Below are 16480 nucleotides of genomic sequence, written 5' to 3'. Positions count from 1 at the left end.
TGTTAGAGTTGTTTGGTATTGCTAAAAATCTCTCTCTCTCTGCATGCAGCACCGTGGCGATGGCGCTAAGAGGTTCCTCTTTTCCGCGCCCCCCCCGCAAGGCGCGCGATACACACGACGTTTGCCGTGATGTGCGTCGATGAGTGTGGTGGTCCAGCTTGTGACAAAAATCTTATCTCACCTGGTGAATTGTGTGTGGGGTTTTGAACGCGAGAGTAGCAGACGTTTGTGCCGCGTCCCGTGTCCCCAAGTTCATTTAACATTTAGTAGCAGCAGACGTTGTTGTCCTATGCGCGGGGCTTCTCGCGCGGGGACCGAAGACGTACCCCCCCCTCAACCCCCGCCCGCAGGCCGTGAATTAATAAATAAGTGTGAGCTGGTCGCAGCAGGGTCGGGGAAGGGGGGTGGGGTGGGTGCGTCGGTCGCGTCGGCATTGTGAGAGTACCTTCTCTAGAACAAGTTATTTAGGACCACCCCCCTACCGCCGCCCAGTACGTGCTCCGCAGCTGAGCCCACGCACCCCACAGCAGCTCAGGGACACAATGAGCTCGCATACGAGTGCTGGTACGCACAGCTCGACGCGTACTCGAATGCTGCCACTGTCATTCTAGCCGGCGAGCGGCGGCGTCACAGCGTCGACTCTCGCATCGCGATGAGACGCACTGCTTGCCCAGACGCGCGCCTTGGCGCGCTCCTGTGGTGCAGGGGGAAGGCCAGCGGTCGTGCTGCGCAGGCCCGGCCGTCTGGATGAAGGGAGCAGCAGCTGGCGCTCAACAGCAGCGCTGGCGAGCAGCGCAGCCACACCACACTCCCGCCAAGCCACGTGTCATTTCCCGCCAAGATTTGGCGCCAAAATGGCACTTTAGTGTCCACCTAGCCACGTGGTCGCGGCCTGAAGCTCCAAGCTTCTGGGAGTGAGGTCCCACATCACAGGGCTCCATTTGGCTCAGTTGGAGGCACCGTCCAATCGTTCGCCGATGTCCGGAACCGGGTGGTCCTAAATAAGAGGGCTCCCGCGGCGATCAACACCGCAACTCCTTTTCTAAATTTCACCACTCTTCTTACGCGCGACGACGCTACATCCTCCACCAAACCTCACACTTTTACTCACCCTCGGACATGCTTGCACCGTCATCCTGCGCGTCTGATGCGTCGCGCATCTGCTCGTCACCCTCGTGCGTACCGTCGCCGTTGGGACGGTCGTTGCTCGCGCCGTTGGGAAACGCAAGGCGCACCTTTTTGTTTTGAAGACCTCGATACTTAGCGCACTGCTCGGGCGAGAGCTCAAACACGTGCCGCGTCTCGTCTTCGCCGCCGGCTACGCGCACAGACACAGTACGCGGCAGCGCCGACACGTCAACCCGCGTGTACGTCAGCGACGGGTCCCGCACGCCGCACGAGGCGCATGCGTGCAGCGGCAGCGCGTGCGCCATGCGCTCGTCGCTCCACTCGCCCAGCAGCCGCCGCTTCGTCTCGTCGGAGACGTGCACGCAGCGCTGCAGCAGCGCCGCCGTCTCGTCCTCGGGCCGCTCCAGGTCCATGACGACGTTCGTCGAGGCGTGGAAGCGCGTCTCCAGGTCGATGGCCGCCTGCTCGGCCGCGGCGAGCTTGCACATGCCGCACACCGCGTGCGCCGGGCAGCCGCACTGGCCGCGTTGTGGGCGCACGGTCTTGGCGACCGCCGGCGCTGCGCGCCGGTCGTGCTGCTCACGCTGCCGGCGGCGCTGGTCGCGCGCCTGCCGATCGCGCGTGTTCGCGGCGGCTGCATCTCCTGCTCGTTTCGCTCGCACCCGAGCGGCTGTCGCCAGGCGCTTCAGGTCGGCGGTGCTGCGCGCGCGGCCGTCGGCCAGGCACAGCCACATGTCCTCCTCCTCGGCAGGCTCGCACGGCTTGCCGTCGAACTGCGGCTGGCGCCCGCGACGATGCTTCGCCCAGGCCGGGCACGATGGTGCCGCGACGAGCGGCGTCGAGGCGACGGCCATCGATGGGTCCAGAAGACTTGGAGACACTTCTCGACCAAAAAATCAAAAAAATCGAGCACAATTGCGTTACATGGGCATGGCCGGGGTTTCTGCACCGAACGATCTTACTTTCGATCTATCGAAAGTGTTGATCGATAACTTGTTCTAGAGAAGGTAAGGCTTTGTAGGAGGTGAGAGGAGAGAAACTGCGACCGTTTTTAAGTCGGGTAAAAGACAGTCAGATCCATCCCGCTGGATGGGGTGCAGCGCAACGCGCGTCCCGAGCGATGGAGGCGCTACTCAAGCTCCGAGGCGAGGGCTCAGGCCGGATCTACAGCCTGCTCGCCGCGGCGAGAAAGGCCGGGACCGATCTCCTCTACCATATCTCTGAGGCCGCTCGCGCCCGTGCCCTGACGCTGCTACGTGTCCTGCTGCCAGAGCCGCGCGAGGAGATAACAACGATTGTGGTGCACTCGGCATCGGCGGTCCCCAAGATGGACGTCATAGGCCACTCGGACACGTATGTGCAGGTAAGCGCCGTCATCGACGGCCGCCTCGCCTTCTCCGCAGCCACACCCATAATCAAGGGCACCGCCGACCCGGTTTGGGAGCACGAGATACCGCTGGATGGGTTCTCCCAGAACCCGAGCGACGTGACGGTGCGGTTCGAGATGATGGACAAGGATCACCTGCTTCCGACCGACCGCACCAACGAGTTTATCGGCCAGGCGGAGCTCCGGCTGGCAGAGCTGCTCAAGCAGCCGAGCCACACCCTACTCATGCAGAACCGCAGCGGAGACCCCGTGCTCCGGTGGTCGAACCCGCCGACCCCATGCGAGCTCAAGGTTTCGGCGCAGCTGGGCGGGCGGCCGTTGAGCGGCGCGGCAGCCTCTTCCGCCACGAAGCAGTACCCGAAACACATCTTCATGATGTCTCGTGGCACGCGCGGCGATGTACAGCCCTTTTTGGCCCTCGCGCGCGGTATGGCGTCGCAAAGGGGCTGGTTGGTGACGATCTGCACTGAGCTGGCGTGGAAGGACTTTGTGGAGGGCAAGGCGACTGACGGCTGCGGCGACGGCGCGGTGCGCTTCCTACCTTCGGGCGGGGACACGGCGCTGCAGACCTCCACCTGGGTCGCTGGCCAGGCAATGAAGGCAAAGACGGAGGTGATGCAGACCATCATGATGGCCGCCGCCGAGTCCAATTTCTTCGCCTCCGCGCCCGTGATTGCTACGATGATTGAGCGCGCCGGCACCGAGCAGGCCATCGACCTGCTCGTCCCGGGGTTCACGCTCACTGGTGTCGGCCTGCTGCTCTCCGAGCGCTTCGAGATCCCGCTCGCGGCCTTCTGCCTGCAGCCCACGTGCATCCCGAGCCGTGACCCCGAGTGGCGGAACGTGATCCCCATCGAGTCGCACGGCCTCAGCCTCCTCGAGCGAGTGGAGAAGGGCTACTTTACCTCGCACGCGGCGCTGCAATCCCTAAAGACCTGCTTCGAATCGGCTCCAATGAGCTCCCTCTCGCTCCCAAAGCTGCGCGGCTATTACGGCCTCTCCCCCTCCCATACCTGGCGCTCCGTCTTCGAGCAGGACATCCCGATGGTGATTCCAATGCTGCCGGGCACCTTTGACATGCCCGGCGACTGGAACCCGCGAATCGAGATGACCGACTTCATCTTTCTCCGCTCCTCTGCGCCCGGCGCCGGCAAGCTCAGCCAAGACGTCGCTCAGTTCTGCGACGAAGCGCGGAAGGCCGGCCGCAAGCTCGTACTCATGACCTTCTCATCAATGCCGGTGCCGCGCGCAGTCATGCTCGAGTGCGCTGTCAAGATGGTAGACCATTGCAAGCATGCGATGAGCCTGATTTACGTCGGCCCGCAGCAGCAGGATAAGCCACCCAAGGCGCTTATGGCGCGCACCGACGAGCTCAAGGCCGACGGCAAGCTGCTCGAGGCGGCGCGAGCCGACTTTGGCGTGCTCTTCCGAGAGATGGACGCATTCATCGTCCACGGCGGGCTCGGATCGACGGTGGAGGCGATGCGCATGAAGAAGCCGGTCTGCGTCACCGGCATCCTGCTCATGGACCAGCGGTTTTGGGGCAAGGTCTGCCACGAGAAGGGCATCGGCCCGCCGCCCGTCCACATCGACGACTTCCACAAGTCGTGCGTGGACTTTGTCGACGAGGCGCTCGATCCGCAGTCGAGCTGGCTCGCTGCGGCGGCGACGCTGGAGATGGGCGACGAGGCTGACGACGGCGTGGCCGCAAACGTAAACCACTTTGCGGAGCTGATGGAGTCGGGGCTAAAGCCTGTGCGTGCGTGCCGCGGCTCGTGGGTCGAGGCGGCGGATCAGTGCCGCGTCAGCCGAAGCTCTGCGGCGGAAGCCGAGGCCGAGACGGCCTCAGCTGCGTGAACCGAGCGAGGTGACACCCACGGCCACGCCCATGAGCCATGTGTGCCCCATGATACTGGGACCAGTAGAGCCGTACTCATAAACTAAAGGCGGGGCGTCCGGCCAGATCCGCCGGCGGGGTTAAACAAGGCACGTCCTCGCTTGCTACCGCACGGCTTATCACGCCAGACGCGCACGTAGAGCCACTCCGCACTTCGACGCGAGACTCTTGCGCGCGCGGCGCGGCACCGGCAGAGACACGAAACGATCGAAGTTACACACAAAATGGTAGGGCAAGGGGGGGCGACCCTCGCATCTTCACACCCGGACACGGGCAGGAGCCCCACGGCATTCAAAGTGCAAGCACTGGCCCGGTGCACGTGGGTGAGCAGCCTGTGCCCCCCTCCACCTCCCGACAAACCGCTAGCGCACTCTCTCGTGAAGCGCAACGTTGAACGTACGTGTGGCGCTGCTGCATGCAAATGGGTAGGGAGAAAGGAGTCCGTACAGTACGCGGGTCGCACTAACAGCCGGAGGCGAATGGGGGCGGCCGATACGGTATTGAACAATCGATTCAGTGCGTGAGCCAGTGAGCGAACACTCGCACTCGCGCGCGCTCAGAAGAAGCCGAACACGGCACTGAGCGGGTCGTACGGGAAGCGCGGGTGGAAGTTGGACTTGATCTGGGCGGTCGAGAACTCCTGTCAGCAGAGAGGGCGTAGAGGTGTGTGAGGGACTTGCGGGGCAAAGTCAACACGACGGCTGCCGTCACACGCACTCTCCCTCTCCCTCTCGCTCGCTCTCTCGGTGTGTGTGTCTCGTCCATTCTCGTTTGGAGCGCTCCTTGGTGCAGAGGGCGCGATATGGGAGGTCTGGGGAGATATGGAGATATGGGAGATGTGAGGAGAGATTAGCGAGTAGGTAAACGACGAATCATTAGTTAGCTGGCGCTCCTTGGTGCAGAGGTGCGCGATGAGCAGCGCCAGCGCCGGGTCGACGCCCGCCTTGGTCGTGAATAATTAATCGTTCAAATTAGTCACTAACTAATGATTAATTAGGGTCGACGCCCGCCTTGGTCGTGATGGCGGGCGAAGAAACGTGACAAATAATCAGTAACAGAAGTGATAATAGTGATGGACATAATAGCAACAACAACAACAATGCGCCGCCCGCCTTGGTCGTGATGGTCGGAGGGTCCTTCGTGAACCAGCCGCCGCGCTGCTGCACGTCGAAGAACTTGGTGCCGTAGTTGTTGGTCCAGTCGGTCGAGTCACCTGCCAATGATGAATTCACTGTTACCACCAATCTCATTGGTGCTGCAGTTGTTGGTCCAGTCGGTCGAGTCGCCTGCCAATGATGAATTCACTGTTACCACCAATCTCATTGGTGCTGCAGTTGTTGGTCCAGTCGGTCGAGTCGCCTGCCAATGATGATGAGTTCACTGTTACCACCAATCTCATTGGTGCTGCAGTTGTTGGTCCAGTCGGTCGAGTCGCCTGCCAATGATGAATTCACTGTTACCACCAATCTCATTGGTGCTGCAGTTGTTGGTCCAGTCGGCCGAGTCGCCGTGCACAGTGAACACGACGGCTGCCCCGAACTGGTCGACCACCGGCTGCCCCGACGCCAGGTCGCACACGGCGAACTGGACGAAGTCGACGTACTCGCGCTCGTGCCTGTTGATAGCTGACTGACCACGACTTAGTCCTTGTCAATCATAAAGTCGACGCACACGCGCCCGTGTGCCTCTCCCAGCGGCGGCGCGTGCCCACCTGCACCCGCTGCCGGTTCTCGCCCTCGCCGCGCTCCTACAAGGCTTGAGCACGCCAACTCTGTAGTGTTCCGAGCACCGCGCCAGCCCACGGGCTGCGAGTGCAGCGAGTAGTACCGCCGAAGACGGCGGAATACAAGTCGGCTCCGTGTCCTCTCGAGCGCTGGCTGGGACGTGGCGTGACCATAGACTCCGCTTCTAGGGCCGAGATCTGGGGAGATATGGGGAGATACTCCGCTTCTAGGGCCCGCTGCTCCCGCTCGGGAGATATGGGGAGATACGGGGGGAGATATGGGGAGATGTTCCGCTTCTAGCAGCCCGAGATATGGGGAGATATGGGGGAGATATGGGGGAGATACGGGGAGATAGTCCGCTTCTAGGGCTGCGCTCCTCGTAGATCGGCTCCTCCACCTGACGGGAGATATGGGGAGATATGGGGAGATATGGGGAGACACAGATGGGCTCCTCCACCGATCGGTTTGCTGTTTGCCGGTCGCGCGCGTGCCCCGGCGTGGGGTGTGCCTGTCCTGTCGCCGCGGTGTCTACTTTACCTCGAAGAGAGCACATGTGCATGTTGTGCATGTGCATGCGCATGTGCATGTGCATGTGCATGTGCATGTGCATGTATGTGTGGGGGGTGCTTGTCCTGTCGCCCCTGTGTGCTGCGTGGCGCGCCCCCGCCCAATGTGCATGCCTCCAGGAGAGCACGTGTGTGTGTGTGTGTGTGTGTGTGTGTGTGTGTGTGTGTGTGTGTGTGTGTGTGTGTGTGTGTGTGTGTGTGTGCGTGCGTGTGTGTGTGTGTGTGTGTGTGAATGAGTGATGGAGCGAGCGAGTGATGGAGCGAGCGTGTGTGTGTGTGCGAGTGTGAGTGAGTGTCCCCCACCTCGAAGTAGCGCGCGACACCGGTGCCCTGCGCGTACACCACCAGCTTGACCGGGAAACCGAACCCCTTGCGCACCGTCGAGGAGAGCGACGCCTATACGACAGTGACGAACAATATAATATTGTTCGCCTATAAAAATGTTCGCCTCGGAGAGAGAGATCGTCGCCTCGCTCCGCATGTTCCAGTTGAGGAAGAGGTGCCGTAATCTCGGGCAATCTCGGGCAATCTCGGGTAATCTCGCCTCGGTCCGCATGTTCCAGTTGAGGAAGAGGGAGGTGCGGTAGTCGCGGTCCCAGCCGCCGCCGTGCGAGATGTAGTAGCCTGCAGTCGGACACGCCAGCATCAGGGCCGGAGGACGGGCTCGTGCCGTGTACTCAGAGCACCGCGTGAATGCAAGGCAGCGAATACAGCTGAACGCAGATGAATGCGGCTGCATTCTAGGGGCACTCGCCGTCGTCGTAGTGCGGCCGGTCAAACATCGAGTCGATGAAGCCGGTGAAGGCGAACTGGAGCATGCTGCCGCCGACGTCGCGGAGCTGCTGCTGGAAGAAGGGCTGGTCGATGAAGTCGGACCGCCACAGCACCTGCCCCTTGTTCTCGTCGTTCGGGTCGAGGCCGCGAACAAAGTTCTCGACCTCCATCTGGACGTTGCCGCCCCACTTGGAGCCCGACTTGTTGAGGAAGAACCAGCGCTCGTTCCGGTCCTCCGTGCCGAGCCCGCGGTACGCGAGGTAGTCGCGGCTCGCGATCGCAGCCTGATCGATCGTGACGACGATCTGCTCGTCCTCCTCCGGATCGGGAATGATGACGTCGGGCGCGTCAGGCACAACGTCGCGCGTGCCGCAGCAGCAGGAGCAGAGCGCGCCCATGAAAGAGGGGAGGAGGCAGAAGCAAAGGATCCAGCAAACGAGGCGGACGTCAGTGCGGGTTAAAATTCTTTTTTTGAGAGCGCCGCCTTCACATCCCGAAGAGAGAGAGAGAGAGAGAGAGAGAAAAACTCGTCTCGTGGCACACCAAGGGCTTATGCTCTGTCGAGACGTGAGGCGTATGCGCCCAGGAGGGGAGGGTGCATGCGTAACGACGCTGCTAGAGATGCCTTTCGGGGCCCAGAGATAAAACTTCTGATGCCATGCGTGACCTAGTAGTGTCCCCAGCTATGGGCGTGTCCACGTTGGAGCCAGGTGTGGTGTGGACGCGAGAATAGCTCCGCCGTTCATGGAGGCAACCGATGCGAGTCGACTGGTGTGTGTCGTCGTGGTTTCGTATCAAGAATTCTCTCTCTCATCCCGAAGCAGCGTACCACCACCCACGCTGTAGATGGACAGACAACTGCAATTCCCTTCCCCCCTCGGAGGGGGCCGGATGGAGGCGCACCCCGAGGGCCCCCCTCTTTCCCCTTCCCCCCTCGATGGGGCATCTCATTTTTTCGCGCTTGTGCGTACGTTCCGGCCGTCCGGGCGCGCCGCGATGGTTGTGTCCCGATTGCCATCTCCGAACAAGGCCCAGCCGCTGCTCCGGCGCCTTTCGCGCGCAGCGCATGCTGCGGCATCCAGGGCGCAGGATCTTCTCACGACACACCCGGGCGTTGAGCGTTGCGTTGCATTCTCGCCAGACTCGCAGGCCGTGCATGCCGCCGTGCTGCCGCGCCCCAACGCGCTGTTTACGCCATGGCATGGCATGCACGGCAACGCCCAGACTGATGGCGAAGCCGACGAGACGCTGATAGACTTCATCAATCGTGTGCTGCGCGGCGGCGAAATCAAGCGCATCAGCATCGTCTCGTCCGCCGCGAAGCTTCCAGCGGCGCATCACGAGCGAGTGTCTCCTTGATCCAAACGCTGAATTCAATCTTTTTCAGTGTATGTAGCTCTTTTTTGTGCCTTCATTTATTTTTTAAAAGCTGTTCATGGATCGAAAAATGAATTCTTTTTTCACTTAAGTTGTAGCATGTTGTTGAGCACTTTGGTATTGCTAAAAATCTCTCTCTCTGAGCACTTGAGCACTTGATAGGGAGAGAGATTTTTTGCAGTACCAAACAACTCTAACTTTTGTTGATAGGGTCGATTCCGCATGGTACGGGACCCCTAGATCGTCTCGCCCTCCCTCACTGGTGTGTTCATTGATTGGGGGGGGTCATAACAAACACGGTACAGGATCGAGGTGCACGCTGCCAAAGCAGTATCGTCCCCCCTCTCCCCCGACGGCGATGGCGATGTGACCGATCGAGCTACAATCCAGGCCCCAGACTCCTCACCACTTCCCCGGCTCGCCCAGGACCGCAAAGCGCCGCCCGCGCGCCCAATTGACCCCCCAACCAACCCACTTGCTGTCCCTCAATCGCCACCCGCCAGATATACTGCCCTCAACCACTCAATACTCTCACCCTCCAGACCCGGACAGTCCAGGTACAGGGAAAGTGGGGAGCGGGGCCCGATCCAAGGAGCACCCCGTCGGCCCGGGAGGGCTGTGAATTTCGGCGCGGGCGGAAGGCTGCCTGCAGACGCTCAGCCCCCGGCTGAGCTGCCGAATCCTCCCGGCTAATCCCCTGACCTGCCGCCTGAAACGGGACAACATTACACCACCTCACACACACTCCCCCCTCAGGGCTAAGCAGTGCGCAAGTCCACCCGAACTCCAGGCGAGGCGTCGACCACTCCGTCGGAATAGCTCTGTCAGTGGCTGCACTAGACGCCCATTAGATGGCGCGCGGCGCGGGCGGATGACTGGAAGAGAAAATGCGGAGATGTTAGCTCGCAGGTAGATGTGCTCAGCCAGGGGTAAGGGATGAGGGGAATGTGTCAGTGTGAGGGGTGCACCAACCGCAGAGCGTTGTGTTTTGCCTTTAAGACTTGAACAGTTTTTGTTGCCACAGTGCACACAGCGTTCGCTTTCTCACTGAACTCTGAAGCATACGCGGTGACCGCCGAGACCGGCGGCGCTTCTCCGCGTTCTGGCGGCCGGCGGCGTGTGGGGAAGGGGGCGGGGGGCCCTGGGGCAAATCCTGCGGCGGTTAGGAGCTCTTGGGCGACACCGCGCGCGAACGCACCTGTAGAGACCTGTAGCGTTAACGCTTAAGGGCCTGTACCACTCCCTCCCTCCCAAAAGGCACACGCCAGGCAGCCAGGCGGGCGTTGGCTGGCTAGCAGCTATCCAAACTGAGGGACCGTCCAGCCTCCGAAGAACGACTTCATGCCGTACCCCAGGTCTTTCATAGCTGCGAGGTTCGATTTGTTGTAGGAGAGGTTCCACAGCGCCCCCGCGGCATACTCCTTCTGCCTGTCCGTGCCGTCGCGAGCCAGCGCCACCAGCGGCGCGATGCCGCCCGCCCTCGCGATCGCTACCTTGTTGTCGTCGTTGATAGCGAGGCTCCTCAGCGCCCCCGCGGCCCGCTCCTTCTGCCCGTCCGAGCCGTCGCGAGCCAGCGCCACCAGCGGCGCGATGCCGCCCGCCCTCGCGATCGCCACCTGGTTGTCGTCGTTGCGAGCGAGGTTCGCCAGCGCCGCCGCGGCCTCCTGCTGCTGCCCGTCCGTGCCGTCGCGAGCCAGCGCCACCAGCGGCGCGATGCCGCCCGCCTCCCTAATCGCCACCCTGTTGTCGGCGTTGTTAGCGAGGTTCCTCAGCGCCGCCGCGGCCTGCTCCTTCTGCCCGTCCGTGCCGTCGCGAGCCAGCGCCACCAGCGGCGCGATGCCGCCCGCCCTCGCGATCGCCACCTTGTTGTCGGCGTTGACAGCGAGGTTCCGCAGCGCAAACGCGGCCGCATTCTTCTGCCCGTCCGAGCCGTCGCGAGCCAGCGCCACCAGAGGCGCGATGCCGCCCGCCCTCGCGATCGCCACCTGGTTGTCGTCGTTGCGAGCGAGGTTCGCCAGCGCCGCCGCGGCCTCCTGCTGCTGCCCGTCCGTGCCGTCGCGAGCCAGCGCCACCAGCGGCGCGATGCCGCCCGCCTCCCTAATCGCCACCCTGTTGTCGGCGTTGTTAGCGAGGTTCCTCAGCGCCGCCGCGGCATACTCCTTCTGCCCGTCCGTGCCGTCGCGAGCCAGCGCGACTAGCGACGCGATGCCGCCCGCCTTTGCGATCGCCACCTTGTTCTCATCGTTGCAAGCGAGGATACACAGCGCCCCCGCGGCCGCCTTCTTCTGCCCGTCCGTGCCGCCGCGAGCCAGCGCCACCAGAGGCGCGATGCCGCCCGCCCTCGCGATCGCCACCCTGTTGTCGGCGTTCTTGTAAGCGAGGTTCCCCAGCGCAAACGCGGCCGCATTCTTCTGCCCGTCCGAGCCGTCGCGAGCCAGCGCCACCAGAGGCGCGATGCCGCCCGCCCTCGCGATCGCCACCTTGTTGTCGGCGTTGAGAGCGAGGTTCCCCAGCGCCCTCGCGGCCGCCTCCTTCTGCCTGGTCGTGCCGTCGCGAGCCAGCGCCACCAGCGGCGCGATGCCGCCCGCCTTCGCAATCGCCACCTTGGTGTTATCGGAGTCGCTAGCGAGGTTCGCCAGCGCCCCCGCGGCCTCCTCCTTCTGCCCGTCCATGCCGTCGCGAGCCAACGCCACCAGCGGCGCGAAATCACCCGCATTCGCACGCGCCACCAGAGCTGGCACGTCGGGCACCGAGGCGGCGAGCTCCGCGTCAGACTCCGCCTGCGGGCAGCCAATCTCGGGTCAACCTCTCGAAATCTCATGAGAAGGAGTCCGGTCCGACTCTTGTCCGCCTGCAGCTCCCGCGAGGCGTCGTCGGACGAGCTACTGCGCTCCGCCGTTTGCTTCTCAGAGCGACCGAGAGCCTCGCGGCGCACCCGCTCCTTCTCATCTGCCACTGCTGCAGACGCTGCTGCCTCCCGCCGCGAGCGCTCTTCCGCCTCGCGCGCACCCGGGCCACCCGACGCCAGCCCCTGCTCCAGCACCGCCGCCGACGGCCGCCGCCCCGGGGCCTCCTGGAGACAGCCCTCGACCCACGAGCCGAGCCAGCCGCTCGCGGACTTGCCCTCTTCGATCGCGCGCTGCCGCTTTGTCGGGTCGAGCGCCACGTTGCCAATCGTGCGGCCAAGCAGAAGCTCGGCGAGGATGCAGCCGACGGCCCACACGTCGTCAGCCGGCCCGTACCGCTTCTCCGCGATCTTCTCCGGCGACATGTATGCGTTCGTGCCCACCTTGGTCTTGGTGCGCGACCGCGAGGCGGAAGAGACGCACGCGAGCCCAAAGTCGATGATCTTTGCGCGGCCCGTCGAGTCGAGCATCACGTTGGCCGGCTTGAGGTCGCGGTGCTGCAGGTTGAGCGAGTGCATGTACGCGAGGCCTGAGGCAACCTGCTGCACCCACGTGGCCGCTGCGCTCGGCGGCTGCGGTGGCGTGATAATCTTCAGCTCCAGCGAGCCCCCCGAAAGCAGCTCCATGACGATGATAAACTGCGACTTGTCCTCCTCGTCCTCGTCACGCGCCTTGACCGTGTGCCAGAAGGAGTCGAAGTAGCGCACCGTGTGGGGGTGGTCGAGCTTTGCCAGCAGCCGCGCCTCCATCGCCAGCTTCGACTGCGGCAACTCCGAGTCTCTGTCGTCTATGAACTTAACCGCGTACCGCAGCTCGTCGATACCGTCCTTCTTGCGCATACGGTACGTGCTGCCGAACGTCCCGCTGCCAAGCCACGCGGCGGGCTTGTCCTTCTTGCTGGGGGGCGCGTCCGGCTTGCGGTCGTACGCGTAGAGCGACAGTCGTGAGATCTGGGTCGACTGCACTAGGCCCATCGAAAGGTTCGTCAGCTTTTCGAGGATCTGGTCCTGTTTGATGTTCTGCTGCTGGTTCAGCTCTAACACCTTGTCAAGCTTGAGGCCGTGCTTCTCAACTGCCTCCCGCACCTCAGCGGGAAGCTCGCGCAGCTCGCTACGGAAGTCGGCGTCCGACACGCCCGAGGAGACGGCGATGCCGCGTACCACCTCGGAGTCCTTCTCGAGCGCGTCCGTGTCGACAGCCTCGCCCAGCGCCTTCCGCTCGGCCACCTGCCGCTCCACCTCCGCCTCGACAGCGTACTCGCGCGCCTGCAGCCGGGCGTCGATGTGCGCGTCGCGAGCGAGGTTGTAGAACTTGAGCAGGAAGTCGAGCTGGTCGGTGATATCCGAGTCGAGCTGCGAGAGCGTGGTGCGCCTGCCCACGTTGAGCACGTGTCGCAGCCAGCCCTGCTTGCCCAAGGCATCAACAGCCGAGCGCACGTCCTCGAGCAGCCGCTGCAACTCGCGCATCCGGTCCTCGACGCTCGCGCGGCTCTTCGCGTCCATGCGCTCCACGTTTTGAGCCATGAGCTGCAGCAGCTCGAGGACGTCGATCGTGCGCTGTGCAGCGGACAGCACATCGTTGATCACAGTTTGCGACGCTTGCACGACTTCAAGGACGCCGCGAGCCGCGCTGCAAACGGCCGGCAGGAGTGGTAACCCAGATTTTTCGTTGAGCTTGAGTACGGAGTCGGCAATCTTCAGACCCGTCTCCACCTTGTCGAGCGCTCGCCCCGCCGACGCGGGCCGCTCGACAACAGACTCCATTGATCAAGGAGCGACGCCGCGCAGCAAGCAATCGCGTTACGCTTTCAAAAAGAATTTAAACAAAACAACTCTCTCTCACAGCAGACAGGCTCGACACAGGTGCGAACTGGCGCGTGCTAGTACTATCACCGGCACACAAAAAGAATTCTTAAGATACAAGCCTCTCTCACAGCACACTGGCACGACAAGGGCGCAGACTGGCGCGGACTGGCACACACACAGGCTCACCACCGGAGCCGCCTAAGCGACTCCGTTAAGAACGGCAATGCACTCCGCACCATGCACAATGCCGCTCTCCCCGCACGCTAGCTCGTTCACCGTCTGCCACGCCACGGCGGTGTGGAGGACGACAGACAAGCGCTGCATCTGCAGCCCGTGCCAGTTCTTGGTGGTCCATGTGACCTCGTCCAGGTGCTGAGCGTGCGAAAGTTTGTTGCTCAGCTGGTTCGCCGCCTCCCTCAGGGTGCTGCGAACCTCCTTTCCAAAGCCTCCGAAAGCCTCAAAATCAAACAAACGTATTGACCTTCACGGCCAGTTCTCCTAAACGGCCAGAGGTCCTCACACAGCCAGAGCGAGGTCCTCACACAAACGCGTGGCGAGGCCCTCAGAGGTACACACACACACACACACACACACACACACACACACACACACACACAGCAGACAGGCTCGGGCTGCATGCTCAATGATGATGAAAGGAAGGAAAGAGGCCGACCAACGACTGGGGCCCGTGCCCCCCCCGGCCCCCTCCTCCGCCCCCGCCCCCGCACTCGCACTTGCACTCGCACTCGCGCTCGCGCTCTGCCCCCGCGTGCCCGCTGCCTGCGCCCCTTTTCCCCTCACCCTCCGCCCTCCCTTCCCCGCGGCCCAACCCGCCCTTTGAGGCTTCGGCCACTTATGCTTCGGCCACCGAGGCTTCGGCCAACGAGGCTTCGGCCAACGAGGCTTCGGCCAACAAAAAAATCCACCCTCGCCCTCCGCCCGCCCTTGCCTCAGCCCAGCCCTCCGCCCTCCGCCCTCGCCCTCCGGTCTTTGCCCTGGCCGGCCTGGCTGGCATCTCTTCAACGCGCCAAGTGGGAGGGAAGTGGACGGGGCCCTGAGCCGACCTAGCCCTAAATGGAATGGGGCGCCCAACACGTGCCGGATTACCGTGCCCGTTGCACGTCGGGCACGGCCTTTCGGTTCGTGAAGGGTCGGTGCGTGTCGTGCCCCCCTCGGCCTTGGTGAGCAGTCACATCCGTGCTCCCCGCCATCTCCATCGCCTGGTCTGCGAATGCTTATCAGCCACGAAAGGAGAGCGTGGCCGAGGGCTGCATAGACTCGATCGCAAGATCCCACCCAGAAAGGCACCTACCTCCGCCTCTGTCTGGACAGGGTGGCCCGCACTAATCGACCCCTGTTAAGTGACTCGTTCGCTTACCACCCACTGTGATTTTGTGTGAGCTCTGTGTCTTGCTTCGCCAACAACATACCTACAACTGGGACACATGCTCAACACTGCAGATTGTTATTCAATCGTTCATTGCGGTCGAGTTCGTAAAACGGAAACGGACCTGTCGAGACGCGAACGGCATGTCGAGACTGGTTATCAAGCCGATCGCCAGCCGTCAAGCCCCACCAGACATGCCGGTGCTCCTCCGCCCCCCTCGCCAACCATCTTTGACCCTCTCCCATTTGGCATCCCTTCAGCGGCTAACCGCGGCGGCGGCACGGCGTGCTCAAGAGGCGGAACAGGCTGCGAGGGTCGCTGAGCTTGTGCAGGGACGCGAGTCCACTGCGCTGAGCGCCGCTCCCCTGGAGATAACGGTGGAGGATGCTGCGGAGAGAGTACAAAAGCAGCTGAAGCGATTGCGGGACGAAGCGCCGGTGCCGGTGACAGAGGCCTGGCGCCGGCAGATCAAAGCCGTTCTGAGCACAGGAGCGGGAGGCTTCGCAAGTGGCGCTGACGGGGGGAGAGAACCATCGTTGGCCTATGCAGGGGCCTCGATGCCGACGGTGGCAGTGCCAGTTTCAAACTTCTTGCAGGTGGCAGAAGCAGAGGCATCCGGCGCAGGAGGAGACTTCGGCCTGCTCAGCAGCGGCCAATTTCAAGCAAGGCTTTGGCGTGGGGGAGAACTCATCTCCCTCGGACACTTTGACACGGCGGTGGAGGCGGCGGCGGCATACGCGCGGGCGGTCGCAGTGGAAGGCGCGCCGAAGGAGACGATGGCTGGGGAGTCGGCGGCGCCGGCGCCAGTGATGGCGACTAAGGGGGCATCAGGTTTGGCGCCAGCCGCTGCCTCTGAAACTTCGCCTTCTCCCTCTCCACTTGGACCATCGCCGCCACCGCCGCCCTCGCCGGCTGAGGGTGCTTGGTGGTAATGGGGCAGGGCGCGGTGTGCGAGCGCGTCTCTTCGCTGGTCGCGGCGTGTCGGTGTGAGCTGTGACACGCACGGGGGTGCCCCCCACATGTGCGCACACATCAGGCACACACACCCCCACGCCGCGCAACGACACGGGTCAGTGTGTAAAGGCTGACCTAAAGATCCGAGAGCGGCCGCGGACTTTTGGAGGACTCACCCAGATAAGTTTAAACGCACACAGCCGCTCCTGGAACTGCAGCTAGTTGAGACATGCAATCACGCCCCCAGCGCGGCGGCGCCTGGCGGCGGCGTGAGTCCGCGCGGTGCGTGCGAGAGAAAGAGCGTGGTCCCGCGCGCATGCTGCGGCGAGGCGAGGTCTGAGGAGAGAGGAAGGCGGAGGGGTGCTGGGCCGGGACTGGAGCGTCGGGCTGAGCGAGGTGGCGCCGCTCTCGCGTGGAGAGCTGTCCCGGTGAGGTACTGATGAGAGGGTTTGGGGGTTGGGCGGGAAAGGGGGGGGGGGGGGGGTCGTACTGGCGGCTGCGCTCGGCGCGGCAGCTCACCCCGGCGCGCGGCCCCACGTGCTCTGACCGAGGTGTGGCGGCGGCGAGAGCGGCGC

The 16480-nt window shown here is 63.3% G+C and overlaps 3 protein-coding genes across 3 annotated transcripts; 1 reads left to right on the top strand and 2 right to left on the bottom strand.

Moving 5' to 3' along the window:
* Positions 1-2248: 2248 nt before the first annotated feature.
* Positions 2249-4372, top strand: EMIHUDRAFT_116885 (hypothetical protein; the record flags this gene model as incomplete). Its single annotated transcript, XM_005774397.1, has 1 exon — positions 2249-4372. One exon carries the CDS (start codon positions 2249-2251, stop codon positions 4370-4372), a length of 2124 nt encoding a protein of 707 aa, XP_005774454.1.
* Positions 4373-4620: 248 nt separating this feature from the next.
* On the bottom strand, positions 4621-7874 carry EMIHUDRAFT_79680 (hypothetical protein; the record flags this gene model as incomplete). Its single annotated transcript, XM_005774396.1, has 9 exons — positions 4621-5052; positions 5305-5355; positions 5525-5589; positions 5885-6027; positions 6098-6159; positions 6513-6533; positions 7006-7095; positions 7169-7326; positions 7457-7874. The coding sequence occupies 9 exons, from the start codon at positions 7872-7874 to the stop codon at positions 4969-4971; spliced, it is 1092 nt and encodes a 363-aa protein (XP_005774453.1). The 3' UTR covers positions 4621-4968.
* A 4157-nt stretch (positions 7875-12031) lies between these two features.
* On the bottom strand, positions 12032-12631 carry EMIHUDRAFT_44243 (hypothetical protein; the record flags this gene model as incomplete). Its single annotated transcript, XM_005774395.1, has 1 exon — positions 12032-12631. A coding segment is annotated over one exon (600 nt), but the record flags the coding sequence as incomplete, so codon positions are not given.
* Positions 12632-16480: the final 3849 nt, after the last annotated feature.

This window comes from Emiliania huxleyi, assembly GCF_000372725.1.
Source record: "Emiliania huxleyi CCMP1516 unplaced genomic scaffold EMIHUscaffold_312, whole genome shotgun sequence".
Classification (NCBI taxonomy): domain Eukaryota; phylum Haptophyta; order Isochrysidales; family Noelaerhabdaceae; genus Emiliania; species Emiliania huxleyi.
Note: the sequence above shows the minus strand (reverse complement) of the source record. Positions and strands in the feature narration are given on the sequence as shown.